Source organism: Lotus japonicus, chromosome 5 (genome assembly GCF_012489685.1).
Source record: "Lotus japonicus ecotype B-129 chromosome 5, LjGifu_v1.2".
Lineage (NCBI taxonomy): Eukaryota > Viridiplantae > Streptophyta > Magnoliopsida > Fabales > Fabaceae > Lotus > Lotus japonicus.
In genome coordinates this window covers 33595245-33622414 of record NC_080045.1, presented here as the reverse complement: position 1 = coordinate 33622414, position 27170 = coordinate 33595245, and the positions used below count along the sequence as shown (strand labels likewise).

Here is a 27170-nt window from a genome sequence, read left to right as displayed (position 1 = left end):
CAGCTGACCAAACCACATCTCCACCAAATTCACCAAGGTCTTCATTTTTCCAACCTTCCCAACAAGAAGCACCTCTTTGGAACATGCTTCAGACTCCACGTCCCTCTGAACCAACCTCACCCATAACCATTCAATACAACCCACTAACCTCTGAACCCATTATTCTCGAACAACCAGAACCTGAACCCAGACCTTCTGATCACTCTGTCCCCAGAGCTTCAGAACGTCCTGTTCGCATAACAACAGATACAAATTCCTCAACTCCCTATACTTCTGTATCCTTTCCTACCAATGTTGCTGACTCCTCACCCTCAAACAACTCTGAATCTAATCGCAAATTTTTTCAAATTGCGAAAGAGAAAGAGTCTGCTATTCCAGAGTACTACCTCAAAGTACCTAGCCCTAGGAGATACCCTGGACCTAGACCATAACGTCTAGTTGACCCAGATCATCCTATCCAGGCTGACCCTTTGCATGAAGCAGACCCTTTAGCCCAACAAGTTCAACCAGACCAAGTTCAACAAGAACCCATTCAACCAGAACCAGAAAACTCAGTGTCTAACCACTCTTCGGTTAGATCACCACACCCTCAGGTTGAAACCTCTGAACCAAACCTTGAGACCCACACTTCAAATGTCCAAACTTTAGATGTTGGTTCTCCTCAAGGTGCGTCTGAGGCAAATAGCAGCAACCACCCCACCTCTCCTGAAACCAATCTCTTCATTGTTCCCTACACCTACCTAAAGCCAAACTCTCTTCTTGAGTGCGTCAGTGTCTTTAATCATGAAGCTTCACTGATGATTCGCAATGTGCAAGGTCACACTGACCTTAGTGAGAACTCTGACTCTGTTGCTGAAGAATGGAATTGTCTGAGTACTTGGTTAGTTGCTCAAGTTCCTGTTATGATGAGTCATCTCACTGCGGAAAGGGATCAGAGGATTGAGGCTGCAAGTCAGCGGTTTAACAGAAGAGTTCCTCTGCATGAACAACAGCAAAGAACTAAGTTACTTGAAGCTGTTGAGGAAGCAAGAAGAAAGAAAGAACAAGCAGAAGAAGCTGCACGTCAAGAGGCTGCACAAGCTGAAAATGCTAGATTAGAAGCTGAGAGACTACAAGCTGAAGCTGAAGCTCTTAGATGTCAAGCCCTTGCACCAGTGCCGTTCACACATGCTGATTCTGATTCCACTCAAGCTCCTCACTCTGCTCAAAATGTTCCCTCTACATCTACACAGCCAAGTTCTTCCAGACTTGACATCATGGAACAACGTCTCAATTCTCATGAGATTCTGCTGATGGAAATGAATCGAGCTCTCAAAGAACTTCTGCGTCGCTCTGACAAGCCCTAGTTTTTAGGATTTCTTTCGTTTTTCTTTCTTAACTTATTTTACTTTTATTTAAGATATTTGCTATATTTCGCTTACTCGTTGTTTCTCAATGCATATATATATGACACTATGTTTGCAATTTTTTTATTCATGATAATTCATAATCATTACATCATACATTCCTTCCTAAATCTAGAATGGAGGATCCTTCCTCATTCTTCCGCACTCCCGGCGTTGCTCTGCTCTTTCCTTCTCCAGCCGATCAAGCGTATACTCTATGTTGCCTAGCTTGATGCTCAGCTCGGTCCTCTCCAGACTATCTTCTATAGTCTTGAGTCTTCTTTCCACTGACTCCTTCTCTTCCAGAAAGTTCAGTTCCAGCTGGCTGAGCTCCTGAATTTCCTCCACGAAGCCGAGGAATTCTCGCAGATCTTTCTCCAGCTCTGGACCAAGATCTTCTTCAAGCAGTGTCTTTGTCAGCTCTTGTATCGTTCGTGTACCTTCAGGGTGCCGGATGTTAAGGAACATGTCTTCCTCGAAGGCTTTCCTTCTGAGCTCTTCTAGTGCAACCATGAATGAAGCCATATCTTTTTCTTGTATTAATCTTGTTGTGAAGCTTACCCTCTTCTTACTCGCTTTATATAAGCTTCATTCTCTCCTTGGAAGTTATTGCTCCTACAGTTTCTCGAGGTTAAGTCCTTGGTAACTAAAGCTTCTCTTTACTCCCGTGGCCGGTGGTAAACGTTCTTCTTTTGCATTAACTTTTTTTTTAATTCGCTTAACTCTCATTTATGCATCGTTTATTTCTCCATCGTTTTGAAACTTAGACCTTCTCTAAGGGGGAGTACCTTGTACTTCAAGCTAAGTTTTTCACACCCCATACTTTTTGCTTATGACAAAAAGGGGGAGTACACCCAGTTTTTGATGTGTAAGCTGTGTTAGTGTGATTTATTTTTCTTTTGGAGAATTTTAGAGTTCCACCTTTATGACCATAGATGTGTCACTAGGCAAATACTAGGAATACATTTCACTTCTTCTGAAGTGATTCTATTTGACTCTGATACCCTGCTTGTGACTCTGAATACTTATGCGCTCTGATTATTTTATTTCCTCTATGTCATGCGCCTTCACTCTGAACTCTTATATTATTTAGCTCAGAATCTAGACATTTCTAACGTTTTCATTAAGTCTTAGATTCAGGGGGAGCTATGCTCAGAATCAAGCTGTGACTTGGATTCAGAATGAGCAAAATAAACTATTCACATCAGGATAAGTCTAATTTTATCTCTCTAAACTCTGAGTGAATTCAGTTTATTGTTTAAGAATTGTTCATCAAAATACTTGGTTTTGTCATCATCAAAAAGGGGGAGATTGTAAGATCAAGTTTTGATCGAGTAGTACAACTCTATGTTTTGATGATTACAAGTTAACATTTTAGTATGAACAATTATGGTACTCTAACATGTTTTTCTGAGTGTGCTATTTACAGGCTCTGACCTCAATTTTATCTCACACAAATCAGAAGCATTGTGCTTAAAGAGTGACCCAAGCAACGCTTTCGCAACATCTATGTTCACTCTGAACAGTAGAAAAGCTTCAGAAGATCTGAAGCCATACAAGCTCTGATATGGACTCAGTCACTTGAAGTTCTGAAGATCCAGACATTCTGACAACCCAGACACTCTGAAGGTTCAGATGTTCTGATGGTGTAGAAGACTCTGAAGATCCAGAAGCTGAAAAGTGGAAACTCTGATGTCCAGAAGCAAGATGACTCTGAAGACCATGTACTTCCCTCTGAGTTCAGAATCAGAAGATACAACGGTTAGAGGATCTCTGCTTCCCTCTGACTCTGATCAACGAGCTTCACAAGTTCCAACATGAAGCATTCCCCTGATCAGAAGTCTACTAGGTTTAAAGGTCAAGTCACTATCCAAGTACAAAAGCAAATGTACTATCCTGACGACCTACCTAACATTCTCAGCCACAACAGAAACTGGAATTTTCAGAACTTCCCTCCAACGGTAGCATTCCCATGCAGCGTTCAAACCCTAATCCTTGGAGTATAAATAGAGGCTGAAGATTGAAAGATGCGGTTGGAAGAATCTCACACGCGCAAGCTATATTCAAACCTTCTAAGCATTCTTTCATCTGAATTCATTGTGTTTACTATTAGCTTTTCAGAAGCAAAGTCTTTGTAAACATTCTTTCTTAAACAGTTGTTTAGTTACCTTTAGGAGATCAAGTTTCATCGGATCCTAGAGAAGACTAAGAGAGTGAATCTAAGTGTGAACTAAGTCAGTGTATTGTTAGTCACTTGTAGGTTTCAAGTGCAGTTGTAACATTTACCTGATTAGTGGATTGCCTTCATTCTAAGAAGGAAGAAATCACCTTAACGGGTGGACTGGATTAGCTTGAGTGATTTATCAAGTGAACCAGGATAAAATCCTTGTGTGCTTTTCTATCTCTTATCTTAAGCACTTTGTTCTCGAAAGATTTGTTAAAATCTTTAAGGTGGAAGTTTTATTCTGAAAACGTTATTCAAACCCCGATTTTCTACCGTTTTTCATACCTTCAGAAAGGTCGAAGGTGGAGGAATCATTTCGAAGTTGAAGGTGGTGTTGTATTTAGAAAGGTCGAACCTCATCCTTCTTCGAACTAGGTATTAGGAAATTAGTTGTTGATTTGTGTATTAAAATGTTGTTTGGGTTGTTCTTACTTCTTCTTGGGGACGATTACTTGCTTACTTCTTCTTTTTGCTTGAAAACGTTAACAGGTTAGGGTTCTTCGTTTTGCTGTATGATGGGGTTTGGGTTGTTTGTTTTTCTGTGTTGATTTGTGTATTAAAATGTTGTTTGGGTTGTTTTTACTTCTTCTTGGGGACGATTACTTGCTTACTTCTTCTTTTTGCTTGAAAACGTTAACAGGTTAGGGTTCTTCGTTTTGCTGTATGATGGGGTTAGGGTTGTTTGTTTTTCTGTGATATGAAATTGATTCAATGTTTTTACCGCATGAATGGCAGAAGGTTTGATCATAATTAGAATCCACCACAAGGGTCGTTTTAGAGGCATTCCTATGAGATATGATAGGGGAGAGTCCATTGAAATTGATCGTGTTGATGTTGACTTTCTCTCATACTTTTCCATCAAATCCACTGTCAAGGGAGTTATGGGATATCATGATGATGCTTACAAATAGCGGTGGTGAAAGTCAGAAGTGAACCTTGAAAAAGGCTTGAAGAAGATATTGGATGATAAGGATGCTATGGAAGTTGTTAGGGACGCAATGGCTTATGGGGGTGGTTGATATCTACCTGGAACATACTGTGGAATTGCCTGAAGTATTGCCTGCAGAGAGTAATCAGGGTACCTTGGATCCACAAAATGAAAATGAAGAAGTTGTTTTGCTTGATGAAGACTTGGCTGCAGTGGAAGTGACTGAGCAAGCTTCCACTGGTGTACTGCCTCAAGTGGAACAAACGGGTGTGGCTGAGCAAGCTTCCATTGGTGCACTGCCTGAAGTGGAAGTGATTGGTGTGACTGAGCGAGCTCCTCCTGGGAGAAGGCATGTTAGGGAAGTTCCTGATAAGGGAAAGGAAAAATATATTGCTGAGGCTGATTCTGATGAGACTGAGATAACATTCTCCAGTGACATTGACTGGAGCAGTGATAGCAACAGAGACAGTTAGGACGAAATATGTAAAGACCCGCCCAATGATGGGTTTGATGATGTCAATGAACCATTTCAGCATGGTAGTAGGACATTGACTTTGCACAATCAGCACCAGGATGGTGATGGAAGTGAGGATGTGAATTTTGACATTCCCTTTGAAGATGCAGCCCAGCATAACATTGATGTAGAGTATGAGAGTGATGAGCTTATGAGTGATCTTTCTAGTGGTGAAGAAGATCATGGATCCAGGGTCAGATATCAGAGGTTCAGGAAAGAGGAGCTGGACAAAGATTATAAGTTCAAACTGGGAATGGAGTTTTCCTCCACAACAGAGTTTAAGGATGTTATCCTTGCTCACTCAGTGATGAATGGAAAGTGTGTGAGGTACAAGAAGAATGACAAGTCAAGGGTGTGGTTTGTTTGCAAGCAAGAAGAATATGGGTTCATTGCATACTGTGTGGGAGGAGAGACTTTCTGATGTGGGCATCCAAAGCAACATATAAGGAGATGTGGGAGGAGAAATTGCAAGCAATCAAAGAAATAAATTAAGATGCTTACAAGTGGCTTCTGGCTATCCCTACAATACATTGGTGCATGCCTGCTTTTTACAAGTGGCTTCTGGTTTGTTTGGTGGAGGAACTGAGATAAGAGACTTTCTGATGTGGGCACCCAAAGCAACATATAAGGAGATGTGGGAGGAGAAATTGCAAGCAATCAAAGAAATAAATGAAGATGCTTACAAGTGGCTTCTGGCTATCCCTACAATACATTGGTGCATGCATGCTTTTTCTTTTTACCCTAAATGTGATGTAACAATGAACAATTTGTCTGAGACTTTTAACTGTACCATTTTAGTTGCTAGGGACAAACCCATTATCACAATGTTTGAATGGATTAGGAAGTATTTGATGACCAGGTTTGCTACTTTGAGAGAAAAAAGTAAAAGATAGAAGGATAATGTGATGCCTAAACCTAGGAAGAGGCTAGATAGAGAGATAAAGTATAGTGGTAGGTGGGTAGCATCTTGGGTTGCTCAAGGTCTATTTCAGGTTGAGCATACTAATTCATTGCATATTGTGCGAATATAAGAGGGACTTCAACATACAGGATTAAGACACTTAATCCTAACCACACCTGTGGAAGATCCTTCAATAATAGGAATGCAACAGCTAAGTGGATTGCAAAGGTTGTTGAGGACAGAATCCAAGTGAAGGACATGAAGGTGTGAAAAACGACTAGAAGGGGGGGTTGAATAGCGTTTTCAATATAAAAACTTTCCCCTTAATATTTAAAGTAAATCTTTTCGGTTTCTCTAAGATAGATGGTGCAGCGGATAAAGATAGAGAGAAGAGAGAAGCACACAAGTATTTTATCCTGGTTCACTTGATAAATCCCTCAAGCTAATCCAGTCCACCCGTTAAGGTGATTTCTTCCTTCTTAGAATGAAGGCAATCCACTAATCAGATAATTGTTACAACTGCACTTGAAACCTACAAGTGACTAACAATACACTGACTTAGCTCACACTAAGATTCACTCTCTTAGTCTTCTCTAGGATCCGATCAACCTTGATCTCCTAAAGGAATCACCACTAAGATTCACTTTCTTAGTCTTCTTAAGGATACTGACCTACCCGGTCCCTTAAGGAAAATCAAACAACTGTTTGAGGTTGGTGTTTACAAAGGTTTGCTTCTAAATAAGCTGAGTGTAAACTAAATAAGAACAGATGAAGAAAGTAGAGGCTTGAATCTTTTCTTGTATTGCAGCTCTTGGTTTCTCTCTTTTAGCTTTCTTCTTTTCTTCAGCCTTTTATAGTCCAAGGTGCAAAGGATATTTCTGTTGAGAGAATATGACCGTTGGAGGGCATTTCTGGAACTTCCAGAACCTGCTGTGGCTGAACTTTGGTAGGTAGGCTTGTCAGAATAGTACACTGCTCTTGTACTTCTTGATAGAGACATTTGCCTTTAACCAATGACTTCTGATCAGAGTTATGCTTCGTGTTGGAACTTGTGAAGCTTGGTGATCAGAGTCAGAGGGATGCTTGGATCCTCTGACCTTCGTAACTTCTGCTTCTGGACCTTCAGAGCTTCTGGACCTTCAGAGCCTCTGGTCCCTCAGAGCTTCTGGTCTTCAGATCTTCTGATCCTCAGATCTTCTGATCCTCTGATCCTCAGATCCTCAGATCCTCTGATCTTCAGATCCTCTGATCTTCAGAACTTCTGACGAATATATCTTCTGGTGTCAGAATCAGAACCTGTTTGTCAAAACACTCAAGACAAACATTAGAGTATCATAGTTGTTCATCCACAAATAAATACTTGTTATCATCAAAACATAGAGTTGTACCACATGACCAAATCTTGATCTTACAGGACATTATTCATGAGATGATGACAAGATATAGTGTAGGTGTCAGTTGGGGGACTGCTTGGAATGCAAGAAAAATTGCTAAGGATGTTGTTGAGGGAGATGCCCTAAAGCAGTACACCATGATAACATCTTATGCAGATGAGCTCATGAGAGTGAATCATCAAAACACAGCAGCTATCATTCTGAGATATGTTCCCACCACACTTCAGCCCAGATTTGGTTGTTTTTATATGTGTTTGGAGGGATGCAAATATGGTTTTAAGCTTGGTGTGCAGCAAAGGTTTGGTGGAGGAACTAAGATAAGAGACTTTCTGATGTGGGCATCCAATGCAACATATAAGGAGATGTGGGAGGAGAAATTGCAAGCAATCAAAGAAATAAATGAAGATGCTTACAAGTGGCTTCTAGCTATCCCTACAATACATTGGTGCATGCATGCTTTTTCTTTTTACCCTAAATGTGATGTAACAATGAACAATTTGTCTGAGACTTTTAACTGTACCATTTTAGTTGCTAGGGACAAACCCATTATCACAGTGTTTGAATGGATTAGGAAGTATTTGATGACCAGGTTTGCTACTTTGAGAGAAAAAAGTAAAAGATAGAAGGATAATGTGATGCCTAAACCTAGGAAGAGGCTAGATAGAGAGATAAAGTATAGTGGTAGGTGGGTAGCATCTTGGGTTGCTCAAGGTCTATTTCAGGTTGAGCATACTAGTTTTGAAGACAATTTTATAGTTGATATAGACAAACAATCATGTACTTGCAACTACTAGGAACTAAATGGAATTCCATGTAGACATGTTGTGGCTTGTCTCTCTGAGAAGGGTCTTAATCCTGAGAATTATGTGCATCAATATTACCTTAAATAATCTTATAACACTTGCTATGGGCACATGATCTCCCCAATTAATGGTGAGAATAAATGGCCAAAGCTTAGTCAAGATGACACCCTTCCTCCTGAGAATAAAAGAGGGCATGGAAGGCCAAAAAAATTAAGGAGAAGGGAACCTGATGAACCAGATAAGAAGAACCCAACCAAATTGAAAAGAGGAGGCAGTTCTTACACATGTAGTAGGTGCAACAAAAAAGGACACAACCAGAGGAGGTGCCCTTTGCCTCCACCATATCCACCACTTGATGATTAGCACATTGAAGAAGAAAATGAATCACAGATAGAGAATTTCTCACATGTATCAACTAAAATCTCTTATGCTTCTGTTTGTGCTTTTGTTTTCACCATGTCTAAAAATGTCTTATCTACAGGTATTTGATATTTGATGCTTCTTCAACACAAGATGTGCCTCCTTCTGCTCCTTCAACACAAGATGTTCCTGCTTCTGCTCCATCAACCCAAGAAGCTCCACCACCTCCAATGTCAGTCCAACCTAGAGGAAGGCAACAACCAACTGGTTCAAAGCCAGCTGCAGCTGCCAGAGCAAGAAAGCAAGTAGCAGCACCTCCACAGCCAGCTATAGCTGCAAATGCAAAAAAACAAGCACCACCACCTCCACAACCGGTTGCAGCTGCCAGAGCAAGACATCAAGGAGAACCTGTTGTCAGATCTGCATCACAGCCCAAAAAGCCAGCTGCACAGCCCAAAAAACCTGCTGCACAGCCCAAAAAACATGTAGCCGCTGCTTCTAATCTAAAGGGAAAAAAGAGAGGAGAAGACAATGAGATAGGTCATTGGATTCCAAGAGAACGTGCAAGTGGATCTGATGGAGCTGCTGGAAAATGGGATAAGGGCAAGGAAATTGTTGCTAGTCAAGACCAAGGAAAGAAGAGACTTATCAAAAAGAGATGGATCTGAAGAAAAAGAGGGTCACATAATGTTGCAGGACAACTTTGGATGCTCATATATGCCTTTTTTGTAATAGTTATTTAGTAATAGTGTTATTTAGTGGAAGATGGGACCACATCACCAACTTTTGTAAAGAAATGCTCGGATGACATTACTTTTGCTCCATTACTTTTGTGATAGCTTTATGGCTCACATTTGCTATGTTCAAGACTCACATGTTTTCAGGTTGTGTTTTCTATAAGACTTGTTTATTAAGCATCAACTCAATTCTGCATCATGTGCATACACTGCCAAAACAGGGCAGCAACTATACATTTTTGTGTGCATGAGTTATGGAACACTATAGGGGAAAACAAATCAGAATTTAAGTCCAGAATTTATGTTCAAAACAACCAATACATATTGCATTAAATCATGGCTGGAGATTGCATTCATTACATCAGACATTTTCATTCAATTCAATCTTGGCAAAATACAAAAGTCATTCAATACAGGCAAAAGACAACATTTTCATTCATAACAACCTAAAATGTAACGCCCCGATTTCTCAAGCGTCAAGTAATTACCAAAATTTCGCAAATAATTTTCGCCGATTCATTTACTCTTCTTTATTTACTGATAAGGGTTCATTTTTCCTTTTTAGAAAACTCTTTATTATCACGTCTCCAGAAAACTTCTTTATCCTAACTCCGACGAAAGAACAATAAATATAAACAGCGGAATAATAATGATAACTTGAAGTAAAGTCATAATCAACGTCGCGCATTAAATGACATCATCATAAAACAACCGTAGAAAATAATGTCGTGGCCACACCCATGTGTGGAAAAACCCACTGTGAAAGTAATCCGGTTACATAAAATAGCCAATTGCCTCCTCAAGTTTAGCAAAATAAGAAAATAAATAAATAAATGAAGTTCCAAGGACAGATATGCGCTCTCACTGGGACCCCCATGCACTCACTGCCCCTCTTGCCCCGCAGAGTCCTTCTTCGGAACCTCGACCTCGCCACCCCGTGCTTTCTTCCTCGGCCTTGGACCAACCTTCGTGTTGAATATCCAACGGGCACCGCCACCATAAGGACGTCGCTTCGTTCCAGCATCCGCGTTCACTGAAGCGACGGACTCTTCACTATCCTCGTGCTTAACCGGTGACACTCGTGATTCTTCATCCTTGGGTTGAAGGAACCTCGCTGGCGGGTATGGCATGTCATAGATCCCTCCCCGAATCATCTGACTCTCCACTATGTTGCCGTCCTCGTCCTCCCCAATGATGCACACATCTCCGACATAGATTTTCCGAATCCCAGAGGTGTCGGTCCCCCAGGCTTCGTCATCGTACTGGTCCTCAAGTTTCATGGTCCACCGATGGACATGTGCCATCGTCGTCGTTCTCGTCATCTACCCCCCCCCCCAAATAAACACATAGCAAACAAGAAAGCAGGTCAAACAGAAAAACAATAACAAATCACAATAAGGAACAGTATATTTATATATATAACATATCTCTTATGGAAAGTTTCAAGTTAATTAGTCAATGCTAACGGATTCCTCACTTCACACAACCCACCAAAACTCCTTGACCAATCACGTGCGTCCGCAGAGGCACCATTCTCAGAGGGGGACTCACCGTCCAAGACCTCAATCACGTGGATCCATAGTATCCACAAAACACATCACGTGCGTCCGCAGAGGCACAGTTCTCAAGAAAATCTCCCTCACGTGCAAGGTACCATCATTCTCATGGTCCATAGTCCACTCTAGACCTATGTCCATCTCAAATCTCATCATTAAAATTACACTTGCATGCGAGTTATGTCTCATTCTCTTTTAAGTTTGGCTCTATGGTTATTCTAGAGTCTTATTAAATCTTGTCTCAACTATGTTAGCACAATATCACATTCATAATGAATAAAGGGAATTACGGCTAGGTGAGCGACCACTTATTCAATTAATTAATAAACACAATAATTTACTTAAGAAATATCATGAATATAAATCTCATGCATCTCAACACATAATTCATAGCAATTCCATTAATCATAGCATCATGTGAACTTGTGCATAAACCGGAAGAAAGAATTTCACCCAAAACCCTTAAAAGAGTCTCGGCCATTTTTTTTTTAAAAAGACAGCAGGAACAGTGCTCACTAAAATCGACCTACAGAGCTCGTTTCTCAACCAAAACTTTCGCAATACACATGTCTAGAAAGATAATTCAAAATCCCACAACTTTCTAGTTTACCACTTTTTCATCTGAAGACCAGAAATAGGTGATATCGGGCCATGAAGTGCGCTGTCCAGTGCAGAAAACTGGCAGGGTCACTTCTGCCCTAAGTTAAAATTTTGGAGATGCAAGTACACGGTTTCAAAGCCATTTTCCAGCAACTAAAACATTTTATAATCATGTGGAATCATCCATAGAAAAGATTTCAGAACCTAACACATCTCAAACATCATGTTGGACAATTAAGTTTCATGTCAAACTTAGCAAGTATTGCATGGGATCTTCACAAAGCATCAAGAACTAAAGCAAGAATAGCATATGGAATAACACATGGCTCATGGCAAATCCAGTAAGAACATGATCATAAGAAGAATCCAGCAAGTTAATCCCAATATCCAACCCTCATGCAAAACCCTCCAACACAAACCTTTCATATCAAGTCATGGCAAACAATTTCCTAATGAAGCTACCCATCCTAGACCAGCCCTTACCTTGAGGGTGATCTGAATATAGAGGAAGTAAGGTTCAGAAAGTCGACTCCCCTTGCTGTCCAATGTTCTCTCCACGCGTTCCTCTTCCTTTCCCTCTCCCGCTCGCGTCGCACTCTCTCTCGCAGTCGCTCCCTCCTCCTCTCTTGCTGACGGCGGCCGGCGGTGGTTGGGTGGGTGCTGGGGTGGCAGCCGGTGATGGTGAGGAGATGGTGATGATGGCTCTCTGTAGTGTTTGGTGTTTCACGTGTTTTGTTTTCTGTTTTGCACAGTAGGAAGAAAAAAAAAAAAGAAATAGGATTTCCCCCCTTTTGTTAGTGTGGCTAGGGTTTTCATAACCATAGCTCCCTCTTTTGCAATCCAAACACACTTGGCCCACTAAGCTTCCTCTTAATCTTCTGATTATGATCTCCTGAGCCCACTAATCAGCCCAGTTAACACATTAAACAAGGCTTTAACCCAAAGTTTTAAATTAGAGTTCGCAAGGTCTGGACAGTTGGACCTTTGTCCATTGAATCACGAATATCGGGAGCTACAGACATCGGATTAACGCGAAACCACTTGGTGAATTTTCTTAACTTAAAGGGCTACAACTCTCATGAAGGAAGTTTTCCGAAATGAGGTCTTTAAGACCCTCTAAAAATTCACACAAGTTGACAGGAGGAATCTGTCAACCTTCAAACTTAACTTAAAAATTCATTTTATTCAAAGTTTTGCATAAATGACACTAAGACAAGTCTAGGGCCTTACATAAAACACATAAGAAGATCAACAGCAACAAAACACATAACAACCTAAACCCTAAATCCAACACACCCCATTCCTAGAAGAACTTTGACACTGCTACAGCCAAAGTAATGCCTAAGAAGAACAACAGCACATTAACTTGACAATTGTCTTCTGCACCATTTCGTGAATATCTTCCCTCAACCTAGCTATCCTTTTTTCCATACTGTCATTTATGTCTTCATTCAGATTTGAAGAACCATCCATACCATCTTCAGCAGCAACACCTCTAACTCACTCGAAAAAACCACAAGTCCCAGTCTCTTGGAACAATTTCGAAATCAAACATTACGTGGGGAAGGCAAAGGAATGAAAATACATGAATCGGTAGAGAATAAATTACCTTCCAATAAGGGCACCTCCAAAATAGCTTTCCTGTGTAATTCTTGGAATTGGATCGGTAGAGAATAACCTTTTTCCCACAGCCACAAGTCTTGCATGAAAGTGAGGGTGAAGGGCACGAGGTGGATGAATGTAACACCCCGAATTCCAGGTGTCACTTTAGTAACCAAAAATAAACTTTACGCGGAAAACAGGTAATTTTTTTTTTTTTGTTTTCTTTCCTTTAAATCAAAGTGATAAGAAAGTAAAGACAAACCCCAACAACTAACTAACCGATATACAACATATATACATGTACAGCCTCAGCTGCACTCCCTGTCACGCGCACTCGCAGTGACTCCAAAGCAGTGTGCCCGTAGGCAAATATATACAGACCCAGAAGTGTAAGTGAGAAAATTATAATTACAAACCACTAGGAGAAAGTCGGCCTCAAAATGGCCTAAGCAAAGACCCCTATGGTCCGACTGACTCACTGTGATCCCTCCGTAAGAGAACCACACAAAAAGCCATGCATCGGGAACCTACCCTGTCCCAAAAGCAAAACGAATCAGAGCTATTACAGTAACAACCAACTCCAAAAGACTCTAACCACCCATACCCCACACTACTATCATCGACCCTCCCTCGATCAGGCATGAAGTCCGGGTCCTCGTCGAAAGCTACAGTAATAGTCGTTCCGCTCCGGGTCTTTCCCGCACAACGAATCATCACGAACCGGCTGACAGACGCCTGGCAGCAGGCCGACCGCCCAAACACAAACATACAAACAAAGCCAAGGCGCTAGGGTCAACTTACAGAATACAATAGATATACAATCAACTTGTGATAAAGGGGATATATACATATGTTGTATATATATACATATAAGTTATGTATTGCCTACTCTAAGGTATATACATAGCATGTTCTCGAATCTCCTACACAGTTCAATCATTAATACCTAACGATGTTCATCAACATCAAATCATCATAATCTCAACATATGAAGTTAGGTGATAAGGTTAGTCAAACAATGTATCGTCCTCCCAACACACACGTATCCAACTAAACCAATGTTCCCTGTCGTTGCCCTAGGGTAAACGACGATGAAATCTCACGCTTCCATGAAGTCTCACGCTTCAATGGGGCCTTACGCTTTCACGAAGTCTCACGCTTCAGTGAAATCTCACACATTCACGAAGTCTCACGCTTCAGTGAAGTTTCGCGCCTTCACGAAGTCTCACGCTTCAGTGAAGTTGCACGCCTCCGCAAAGTCTCCCGCTTCAGCAAAGGTGTACGCCTCCGCAAAGTCTCCCGTTTCAGCGAAGGTTCCCGTCTCCACGAGGTCTCCCGCCTCAGTGAAGTTTCTGCTTTCACGAAGTCTCACGCCTCAGTGAAGCTTACCCACTTTCACGAAGCCTCACGCTTCAGTGAAGTTCCATGCTTTCACGAAGTCTCACGCCTCAGTGAAGCTTCCCGGCTCATCCTTTGGATGGCTAAATAACAAACTGCTCCGACCCAAACTCAAAACAACCCAAGAGTTAGTGTCGGTCAATACAACACAACTCCACCAACAAGATTACACGAGGGTCTAGTGTCGGTCAATACAACACAGCCCAAACAACAAGAGCACTAGGTGTCGGTCAATACAACACGGCTCCATAACACTTCCCCAAGAGTACTAACGTACTCGGTGACTTTCAATCATCACCATAGCTCACCTTAGTGGCTTTCCCAATTCCGATAACTCTCCAAACCCACAACAAAGGTCGACTTTTCCCCCGCCTTTCGTAAATATTTTTCCCCTTCAGTTCTCCTATGCTTAAACGTTAATAAAAATGATTTCAATTCAAATTAGTCAAATTATGAGTTTATTTCTCAAAGTCTAAGTTTCCCAAGTCTTTATTTTTCGAAAGCTCTATCATTCTAAGTTTCCAAAAATCAACCACCCAAAATACATTTCCCGGGGAAAGTCTAGGAATTCCAACGAATCCCAACAAATGGCTAAGTCTCAAACCCCACATTTGGACTTGCCTAGGTTTGTTCATCCAACCCGAAATGTCAAAGATCACCGGATCAATGAACCTCCACTCCGAAGTTGCGTCAAAACGCTCAATTCAACACATCATCAATATCATAAGTTATGAAACAATCATAACAAGAAATCATCATCATATACAACATCAGATAAAGCATAGGACGAGTTTATCGACGCCTATCATGCAATCATAGCTAAATATAGCAAGTTGCCCTAACCTCGAGCTGTTCCAGCTTCGCAAACAAAGTTCTCCTCAAACAATTGCTTTGAGTCTTCCAAAGTTCCCTCAACTGAACCTCGGAGAAAAACAAAGCAGAATCCAAACAAAATCGATTAGTTCGATCGCAAAACAATACATAAACGATAGACAAAGCATTAAAGCTTCAGAATAGGACAATCAGGTATGAAAAGACAAGTTTTCGAAAACGAAAAACTCCCCCCCCCCCTTAGGAAATAGCCCACGGCCATAAGGAGAAAAGAGCTTCGGCTCTTTTTCTTCGATCAAATCAGTTTACAAGGTAGTTTTAGGGTAAAACTAAGGCAAAGAAACTGTCAGAACAATTTTCGGACAATCGGGCCGAAATACGACTATCCAGGGGCATTTTGGTCCAAAATAAAGGCTCAAAACTTCAAAGTTATCAGTTCTGAAAACAAATTTGACAGCAATGATCCTCATGACATCCGTGACAACAAATCCTAAAGGCACGAAGTCAGATTAAGTCTTTTCGACAATAAAGTTTCGAAATGTGAGACAAAAAGGGTTTTGAAACAGTTTTTCAGATCCTGGACAACTGGATCACAATCAGCGTTTACTGACAGAGGTTTTAGACTCAGGGGAACGTAAGGAACATAACCCAACCAAGAAATCGAAGAAATCGGACCATTTTAGAAAAGGCTCAAAACTGTGAGCACAGAAACGACTTCAGAAACGCAACAGAAACAACAATCAGAGGTAGGAATCGTGTTAGTTACCTCGATACCTAGAAGTAGGGACGAACTGCACGAAGATTGGTCAAGGTTTCGCGAAAAATTCTTCTCCTCCCCTCCCCTTAGAACTCGCGGCCAAGAATGGAAGAAAATGGAGAGATTTTGCTTTTTCGCGCTATTTATATGCGGGTGAAATCGCGGGAAAATGAAAATTTCGCGATTCCGATTTTTGCAGCACGATCACCGAGAAATTCTAAGAGAGATTCTAGCGTCAGAATTCCAGAACTCAAAACAAATATCTAGGATTTGGGAAAAACGATATCCAAAACGCCAAAAGCGGTGTAAGTTAGTCTGTCCCGAAAAACTACTTTTTGCTGTGATACTCAAACGACAAAACTTCCAACAGAAGAAAGATTGGAAATGTCGAAACAAGTCTGGCAACGTGGACGGAATCTTTGTTAGAAGTCCCGAATAGAAAAAGTCTTCATCCATTGCTCGAAAATAGGGTTTCGAAGCAAAGAAATTAGCGTCGGCGGACATCCGAAAAGTGAAACCTATCGTGCGTACAGTCCAGAGTTCCGAAATGAAACGCTGGTCGATGGAAAAATAAAGAGAATCTTTAAATTTTCCGAGAGTTCGAAATCTCACTCAAAACGTTGCTTTAAGAGCGAAATAGCCTATTCTGGACACGCTCGCCATAAGGCAGGTGTGCAGACAACTCGCACTAATTCCTACAGCGACTACGTAACATACCTCAAGCAATTCCTGAACTTTCTTCTTCATTGATCTTTCTCAAACAACAAACTCCTGTCACGTTTACACTGATTCTACGCGTGAGTCGGAACTTAACTTGTTCTGCAAATCCAGGTCTTACAATACTCCCCTCCAAAAAGAAAGTTTCGTCCTCGAAACTCAGAGTTCTGCAAAAAGTTCGGGATACAGTTCCTTGATCTCGTCCTCCAATTCCCATGTAGTATTGCCCGGGTCATTGTTCCTCATAACCTTTACTTAAGCAATCTGTTTTGCCCTTGATTGTTCCACGCTTCTATCCCCACTGCTAACTGTCGGCGCCTCAAAAGACAAACCATCATTCAACTTCATGTCGTCTGGCTCGATCATTTGCGTCGGATCTCTGCTTGAAATGATACCGGTTGGCACTCCGTGCAGTCGCACAACCTTAGCCACTTACTTCTTTACTTCCGGTCGTCCGAAATTCTTCTTAAACTCGGTGCCTCTCTGTCATTTCAAAGTAAATACTCAACTTGTCCTCGTGATCTTCATCTACAGTCCAAAACTCCACTTGTCCGTTCGATAACTCTTAGACGAAACATCCCCTTGGAAACCGCTAGTCCATTAACATACCTCCAACTTCGTAACTATCTTTACAAACACCCAGAAATCAAACTTCTACTTAATCACTACTTGAATTAAACCTCGACCTATGTCCTTATTTCTTGTCCTTCAATAATCTTATCCCCTTCAACATCAATCTATCAACAACTTATAAGATAATCCTCCTCTTAATATCTAGCAATCCATTATTATCGTCTTCTTCCTCAAAACTTCCCTCACTCAAACCTATTTACACTTACTGAAATTCCTAACACTTCGCACAAATCGAGACTTATCCTCTAGAAGATTAAATCATAACTATATCTCAAGAGACTTAACTAGCCATTTTATCATCCGATCCTTCAACATTCCGAGATTTAACTATTATCGTAACCGCTAACACCACTAAATCTCTTATGTGTACATGAATCTCAGCTCACTAGGTCAACCTTAGCCCTATGATTCTCATCCAACTTTAGTAAAATTCACTTGTTACCCGTAATATGCATCATCAAAATCCATAACAAAGTCTCATTGACTCTTAAACTCTACGAAACTCATCAAAATATAACAACCTTAGGTATTCATCTTAATACTAACACCTTCCTTTTTGTGACTCAATCACCATTTCGTCAATCAACTTCTTAATCTCTCAATCAAATTCTGACAAACTTCGAGTCTTACACACCTTAGACAGACATTCGTAGATTTAAAACCTAAACCTTCACCAAGTTTGGTCCTCTAACGACCTTTAATCCTTCAATACCTCTTAAATGAATATCCGTTCCTTAAAACTATAACTCCTTCACTTACCCAAACGACCTGATAAATGTCGTCATGCTTCCACACTCACCACTTGATCCTGCTATCCATAATCATAACTTATTATGCTAACATCATTCAAATCTTATCACATGGTCATGATGTCCGCAACCTCATAATCAACATCAATCGATCACCAACCTTAACACTCCACACAACCCAGAATTCCCTTACTTCAAGATCTCTCTTATACTACACCTCAATGGTCTTAACCCGAAACTCACCTTCAGGTCTTCAATCTTCTAAGATTCCACTCCTATTGTCACAGCTACAACCGTAAGATCTCTTACTCGTATGTGATTCTCAACTCTCAAGGTCAATCTTAACCTCAAGGTTTCAATCTAGCTTAGTGAATCTCACTTAGTAATCTAAGCACAATTGTCTGAAGTCCATATCAACAATCTCAAGTATTCGACTTATGCTCAAACTTTCTTCCTCTAACTTAATCATTCCCAAATCAATTCAACGCTTAATCAGTAGTCACTCAAGCAAACACCTGGCAATTCTCCAGGTCTTACACATTCAAGATAAAATTCATAGGCTTAAATCTAAACCTTTACCTAGTTTGCACCGATAATTCCTTTAACACTTCAATACTTTTCAAGTGAAAGTTCATCTCTTAAGACTACAACATCCCCACACAGAAATCAAGCGCTTAGAAAAAACTTATTCCTCGAACTCGACTACAACAATCTAGTTCAGAGCTAATTCTTCTCAATCTCGCTACCATCAAACAATCATCTATAACCGGATATTAAATCCAACCTATCTAATCTCTAATAATCCCACGTCAGAAATCACATAACCTATGACTTCATAACTTCCGAGAAAATACTTAAAGATTTTCCAACATCAATTCTATTGGCTTAGTCTACCTCTACTTGGAGTAATCACACGAACTAACCAATCAATGTCTATACGAAAATCATCAACTTCCAAAGGTTCAAATCTTAATCTTGTACAATCAAATGCTTAACACGAACTTTCCTCCCAAATCCGACTAATCCTCAATCAATTCAAATTCATCTTACCCGTCCTTCTATCAAAGTCCATAACCAGCTGTGATTCCGAATATCACCCCCTCAATATTAGGTTGATCAGGCCTAATACATCGAAGGTGAAATTTAGAAAAACCCACCGGAACAGTCAATGAGTTCCTATCATCCAGTAGTCATAATTATCCTGATACTAAATCCTTTAAGGATCCCGCTACGGAACTACACACCTTCAACATAACACGTATACTACCCATACGGAATCTCCCTAAGATTCGTTCTTCAGCTACTAGCTTCCTCATAAACGCATCGGTGGAAGACTACTTTCTAGACTTAGTGTGCTATTCCCAACCTCGTGTAACTTCTATAGTTAAATCACGAGCAACCTCGAATAAGGTCCTACATCGTTCTCACGTTCTTCCTCGTTCAACTCCTCAGCTCTTGCCCTCCTTGGCATGAATCCTTTCCTCTGGAGCAAGTTGTTTTCCTTTCCCAACATTCCCTGATGATTCGCCCTTGAGTGCCTTGCAATCTTGGAAGAAATGTCCCGGTTGGTTGCAATTGAAGCATAGACTTTCTTTGGTCTTGCAGTTCACAGCTAGATGCCCCTCTCGGTTACACTTGAAGCATCTCCGTCCAATCACTGAGCATTTGTTAGCAAAATGCCCAAACTTTCTGCAACGAAAACATGTCACTCCTTTGTCACCAACTGGCTTCCCCCCCAGTATCAGCAGTCGTCGGTTTGTACTCTCTTGAGATAAGATTTCTTCCCTCGGAACGCTGATATGGTCCCCACTTATGGTAGCTCTTCCTTCCGTTGTAGCCTTGGGAACCTGACCTCATTGGTCCCCCAGCTCCAGTTCGGTTCATTCCTCTTTGTTGATACATTGCTGTCGCCATCAGTCGTTGATGATGCTCACGTGTAGCCTCCGCCATCCGGTTAAGATCCACCATCCTATATCCCATCGAACGTCCGATTAGTACTAACCATACGGTAGCACTAGACAAACCACTCAATCCGATTGAGTAGTAACGCAAGCAATTAGAGCGAAAATCGCTCTGCAGACAATCAATTTTCACTCTTTGCAGAGTCACACAACCTAGCACAGAAGACCTATTCCCCAAAGACTCCCAAAAGACTCGACTAAGCTCTGATACCACAATGTAACACCCCGAATTCCAGGTGTCACTTTAGTAACCAAAAATAAACTTTACGCGGAAAACAGGTAATTTTTTTTTTGTTTTCTTTCCTTTAAATCAAAGTGATAAGAAAGTAAAGACAAACCCCAACAACTAACTAACCGATATACAACATATATACATGTACAGCCTCAGCTGCACTCCATGTCACGCGCACTCGCAGTGACTCCAAAGCAGTGTGCCCGTAGGCAAATATATACAGACCCAGAAGTGTAAGTGAGAAAATTATAATTACAAACCACTAGGAGAAAGTCGGCCTCAAAATGGCCTAAGCAAAGACCCCTATGGTCCGACTGACTCACTGTGATCCCTCCGTAAGAGAACCACACAAAAAGCCATGCATCGGGAACCTACCCTGTCCCAAAAGCAAAACGAATCAGAGCTATTACAGTAACAACCAACTCCAAAAGACTCTAACCACCCATACCCCACACTACTATCATCGACCCTCCCTCGATCAGGCATGAAGTCCGGGTCCTCGTCGAAAGCTACAGTAATAGTCGTTCCGCTCCGGGTCTTTCCCGCACAACGAATCATCACGAACCGGCTGACAGACGCCTGGCAGCAGGCCGACCGCCCAAACACAAACATACAAACAAAGCCAAGGCGCTAGGGTCAACTTACAGAATACAATAGATATACAATCAACTTGTGATAAAGGGGATATATACATATGTTGTATATATATACATATAAGTTATGTATTGCCTACTCTAAGGTATATACATAGCATGTTCTCGAATCTCCTACACAGTTCAATCATTAATACCTAACGATGTTCATCAACATCAAATCATCATAATCTCAACATATGAAGTTAGGTGATAAGGTTAGTCAAACAATGTATCGTCCTCCCAACACACACGTATCCAACTAAACCAATGTTCCCTGTCGTTGCCCTAGGGTAAACGACGATGAAATCTCACGCTTCCATGAAGTCTCACGCTTCAATGGGGCCTTACGCTTTCACGAAGTCTCACGCTTCAGTGAAATCTCACACATTCACGAAGTCTCACGCTTCAGTGAAGTTTCGCGCCTTCACGAAGTCTCACGCTTCAGTGAAGTTGCACGCCTCCGCAAAGTCTCCCGCTTCAGCAAAGGTGTACGCCTCCGCAAAGTCTCCCGTTTCAGCGAAGGTTCCCGTCTCCACGAGGTCTCCCGCCTCAGTGAAGTTTCTGCTTTCACGAAGTCTCACGCCTCAGTGAAGCTTACCCACTTTCACGAAGTCTCACGCTTCAGTGAAGTTCCATGCTTTCACGAAGTCTCACGCCTCAGTGAAGCTTCCCGGCTCATCCTTTGGATGGCTAAATAACAAACTGCTCCGACCCAAACTCAAAACAACCCAAGAGTTAGTGTCGGTCAATACAACACAACTCCACCAACAAGATTACACGAGGGTCTAGTGTCGGTCAATACAACACAGCCCAAACAACAAGAGCACTAGGTGTCGGTCAATACAACACGGCTCCATAACACTTCCCCAAGAGTACTAACGTACTCGGTGACTTTCAATCATCACCATAGCTCACCTTAGTGGCTTTCCCAATTCCGATAACTCTCCAAACCCACAACAAAGGTCGACTTTTCCCCCGCCTTTCGTAAATATTTTTCCCCTTCAGTTCTCCTATGCTTAAACGTTAATAAAAATGATTTCAATTCAAATTAGTCAAATTATGAGTTTATTTCTCAAAGTCTAAGTTTCCCAAGTCTTTATTTTTCGAAAGCTCTATCATTCTAAGTTTCCAAAAATCAACCACCCAAAATACATTTCCCGGGGAAAGTCTAGGAATTCCAACGAATCCCAACAAATGGCTAAGTCTCAAACCCCACATTTGGACTTGCCTAGGTTTGTTCATCCAACCCGAAATGTCAAAGATCACCGGATCAATGAACCTCCACTCCGAAGTTGCGTCAAAACGCTCAATTCAACACATCATCAATATCATAAGTTATGAAACAATCATAACAAGAAATCATCATCATATACAACATCAGATAAAGCATAGGACGAGTTTATCGACGCCTATCATGCAATCATAGCTAAATATAGCAAGTTGCCCTAACCTCGAGCTGTTCCAGCTTCGCAAACAAAGTTCTCCTCAAACAATTGCTCTGAGTCTTCCAAAGTTCCCTCAACTGAACCTCGGAGAAAAACAAAGCAGAATCCAAACAAAATCGATTAGTTCGATCGCAAAACAATACATAAATGATAGACAAAGCATTAAAGCTTCAGAATAGGACAATCAGGTATGAAAAGACAAGTTTTCGAAAACGAAAAACTCCCCCCCCCCCCTTAGGAAATAGCCCACGGCCATAAGGAGAAAAGAGCTTCGGCTCTTTTTCTTCGATCAAATCAGTTTACAAGGTAGTTTTAGGGTAAAACTAAGGCAAAGAAACTGTCAGAACAATTTTCGGACAATCGGGCCGAAATACGACTATCCAGGGGCATTTTGGTCCAAAATAAAGGCTCAAAACTTCAAAGTTATCAGTTCTGAAAACAAATTTGACAGCAATGATCCTCATGACATCCGTGACAACAAATCCTAAAGGCACGAAGTCAGATTAAGTCTTTTCGACAATAAAGTTTCGAAATGTGAGACAAAAAGGGTTTTGAAACAGTTTTTCAGATCCTGGACAACTGGATCACAATCAGCGTTTACTGACAGAGGTTTTAGACTCAGGGGAACGTAAGGAACATAACCCAACCAAGAAATCGAAGAAATCGGACCATTTTAGAAAAAGCTCAAAACTGTGAGCACAGAAACGACTTCAGAAACGCAACAGAAACAACAATCAGAGGTAGGAATCGTGTTAGTTACCTCGATACCTAGAAGTAGGGACGAACTGCACGAAGATTGGTCAAGGTTTCGCGAAAAATTCTTCTCCTCCCCTCCCCTTAGAACTCGCGGCCAAGAATGGAAGAAAATGGAGAGATTTTGCTTTTTCGCGCTATTTATAGGCGGGTGAAATCGCGGGAAAATGAAAATTTCGCGATTCCAATTTTTGCAGCACGATCACCGAGAAATTCTAAGAGAGATTTTGGCGTCAGAATTCCAGAACTCAAAACAAATATCTAGGATTTGGGAAAAACGATATCCAAAACGCCAAAAGCGGTGTAAGTTAGTCTGTCCCGAAAAACTACTTTTTGCTGTGATGCTCAAACGACAAAACTTCCAACAGAAGAAAGATTGGAAATGTCGAAACAAGTCTGGCAATGCGGACGGAATCTTCGTTAGAAGTCCCGAATAGAAAAAGTTTTCATCCATTGCTCGAAAATAGGGTTTCGAAGCAAAGAAATTAGCGTCGGCGGACATCCGAAAAGTGAAACCTATCGTGCGTACAGTCCAGAGTTCCGAAATGAAACGCTGGTCGATGGAAAAATAAAGAGAATCTTTAAATTTTCCGAGAGTTCGAAATCTGACTCAAAACGTTGCTTTAAGAGCGAAATAGCCTATTCTGGACACGCTCGCCATAAGGCAGGTGTGCAGACAACTCGCACTAATTCCTACAGCGACTACGCAACATACCTCAAGCAATTCCTGAACTTTCTTCTTCATTGATCTTTCTCAAACAACAAACTCCTGTCACGTTTACACTGATTCTACGCGTGAGTCGGAACTTAACTTGTTCTGCAAATCCAGGTCTTACAATGAACGACAACTGAGCCTGGGGTTCTTCAGGTTCTTCGATGCTCCGTGGTTCTAAGAATTCATCTTCCTTTGTCGACACAAGAAGCTCTGTCGACTCTCTTCGTGCTTCGTTCGCTTCTCTCCTTCTGCTTCGTTCACTTCTCTTCTCGTGGTTCTTCACCCTTCGTTCACTTCTCTCATTTTGCTCCTTCCTTCTATACGTCGATATGTTCAGGTTAGCTTAAATTTGGGGATGGGGATTAATAGATTAGATTAGGTTTTAATTAAGATTAGGGATTATTACTTGATTAGTTTAGGTTTTGTATTAACATTTTATTAAGTTTTTTATTTTTTATTTATGCTTTAATATATGAGTTGGAATTAAAAAATAAGTTTTAAAATTTTTCAATTAAAAAATAATTTAAAATGTCACGTGGAATTGTTGAGTATGATAAAATTGAAGTCTGACAGCCTTTGTCCTTAAATGAATGAAAAAAAAATCTAGGGACTCAATTTGATGCAAAATTTTTTCAGGGATCGAAACTGATTCCCTTTACAATTACATGTCATTTGACCATTTAAGTCCTTTTTTTTATTTAAAATTTTAATTAAATTGAATTATTAATTAATTATGTGTTTAAAATTTAATTAATAATGACGTGGATAATGACACGTTAGCTCCGATGTGCCACTCAACATTCTCTTCGGAGTTCGGAGCTCCGCCCTCCAACGATGACTAAATGCAAACTTGGTGCAATTTGGGGATGATAATCATACTATCTTCCAACGAGGGACCAAACTCAAACAACCTTACAAAAACAAAGACCAATTTGATGATTAACGGAAAAAAAATACTAGAATGAATAAAAACATAAAAAAAAAATATATATATATATATATATATGGTATATTCCATGAAAAGTTATTTGCGAAGGAGTCGTAGTCAAGCAGTGGAAGACTGAATTCCGACGACTCCCTTCTCTGTTCTGTCTCGCTGAATTACCCATTTCATTCCAAATGGGTACTCCGGAATTCCCAGATCTTGGAAAGCACTGTGCTGTCTCTGATTGCAAGCTCGTTGATTTCTTACCCTTCACTTGCGATCGTTGCAACCAGGTTTTTCCATTTCCCTCTTCTTCATTCTCGTTCTTGAGTTTATATGGCTAACATTTATTTTATGTATGTGATTTCTGTATAATTTATATCCATTGATTTTTCTTGAAATGAATTTACTTTTAAACCTTTTGTATGCATAACTGATTATAGGGATATGAGCATGTAGTTTTTGGCACCAATTGCTTTAAAGTGTGCATTTGCTCCCAAAGTTGTTGAGCAATCTAAGGTAGGTAGGAAACTAGGTTGGTTGAGAGACACTTACAGGCTAGGAAAGTGATGCTTAAGATTGGGAAACCAGAACAGGGGAATGATTGGCTCCTGATATTTGAAGCTTCAGGTTATTTTATTTCCGCAAGCTTCGAAGTTCACGAAATACAAATATTGTCAAAAAATTGAAACTATGTTAGTTGTATTTACTGTTTGTGTTCCATTTTGTTGAAGTTTGTTTCTTGAAATTTGTTAGTTGGTATTTGTTTAGACTGCAATGAAAGTATGATGATGGGTGTCAGTGTGTCACCAAGTTCTTTGTGTGCATATTTTGTTTATTAATATTATATTTGTAACAATGCTACTACATATATACATTGAAGGGATGTTGTAATTTTTTCAACTTCTAAAATTTTAAATATTGGAATTCATGCTTAGTATTCATGTTCCCCTCAAATTTTTGGGTTAAGTTACCCCACTGCTCATGATTTTCATTTTTCTTTAGTTCTTAGAAGCACCTTAACTCCTGGAGTTCATGCAAGTAACAATGTCTTTAGTTCATGATGACAATCTGGGGATTTATTTGTACGGAATTATGATTAGTATTCTCCCGGTGTTAAGTTTTTAGAGCTCCTTGTTTGTTCTAACTGTATAACCAAAATTCGTTGCAGGTGTATTGTTTGGAGCACCGAAGCTATATTAGACACCAGTGCACAAAAGCTGATAAGCTAGATCTCACTGTAGTGATATGTCCACTTTGTGCCAAAGGGGTTCGCCTAGTTCCTGATCAAGATCCGAATATAACTTGGGAGAATCATGTTAACACCGATTGCGACCCGTCAAATTATGAGAAAGTCACAAAGAAGAAAAAATGCCCTGCCGCTGGATGCAAGGAGATCTTAGTATTCTCAAACACAATTAAGTGCAGGGACTGCATGTTAGACCATTGTCTGAAGCATCGGTTCGGACCTGATCATAAATGTCCGGGGCCCAAAAAATTGGAAACAAGTTTCCCGTTTCTGAGTCTTTTGAACAAGAATAGAAAAGAGGAACGGAAACCCAATTCAAGTTCAACCCCCTCATCATCTAAATGGTCTTCAAGCTTTCTTAATGCAGCTTCTAACATTCGAGCTTCAGCTGAGGCTGGCATGTCAAAATTGAGTGGTGAAATTAACCAAGTATGGCAGACAACAAAGGATGGAGTGGGACAGAACAGTGGCAGTGAACACGTAGAGCAATGCCCTCAGTGTGGTGCCAAGTTTTCCTCAGTCACTACTTTGGTGGAGCATGTACAAAAGGTTCATGAAAGAAGTGGCAACCAATCTGGAGTGAGGGTTGCAATTGATGTTTGTCCTAAGTGCAGTAAAGGATTTCGAGACCCTGTGTCTCTTGTGGAGCATGTTGAGAGGGATCATGGTGGTAGTTCAAGAGCCTAGTGTGAAGTTCATATTGAATTAGTTTCTAATTGAAGGAATTGTACTTTCTGCATTGAGCTATGATTTGCACACACTAACAGTACAAACAATCTACATACACCCAATTTTGTTCTCTTTGAATCAATCACATTCATATTTCTCTCTCTTCTCTTCCTTTCTCACTTGGGTGTCTAACTCATTGAGTGTCTACCTAACATTTTCCTTTGCTGGGATGAATTCAGTGTACTTTTCCATTTATTGGGTCCCATTTTATAGCAGCAAGATATGAATAAGAATTTGAAGATGTTTGTTATTTTTCAACATCACAGTTGGAAACGAAGCATCATTTGATTGCTTGATTACTTTACAAGTTTTTCTTTAAAAATTCCTTCTCTCATGGTATGAATGATCTTTGTTCAAAGTCCTGCAGGAATTGCCATTTTGGATACTTGCTTTTCAGCTTACTATGCTTTGCTTAGCCTGCAGTTTGTAATGTTCTT

At 40.6% G+C, this 27170-nt stretch overlaps 1 protein-coding gene across 1 annotated transcript; it reads left to right on the top strand.

Moving 5' to 3' along the window:
* Positions 1-24844: 24844 nt before the first annotated feature.
* LOC130721020 (zinc finger AN1 and C2H2 domain-containing stress-associated protein 16-like) lies at positions 24845-26991 on the top strand. The gene is made up of 2 exons (XM_057571744.1): positions 24845-25048; positions 25927-26991. The coding sequence occupies exons 1-2, from the start codon at positions 24950-24952 to the stop codon at positions 26689-26691; spliced, it is 864 nt and encodes a 287-aa protein (XP_057427727.1). The 5' UTR covers positions 24845-24949; the 3' UTR covers positions 26692-26991.
* The last annotated feature ends 179 nt before the right edge of the window (positions 26992-27170 follow it).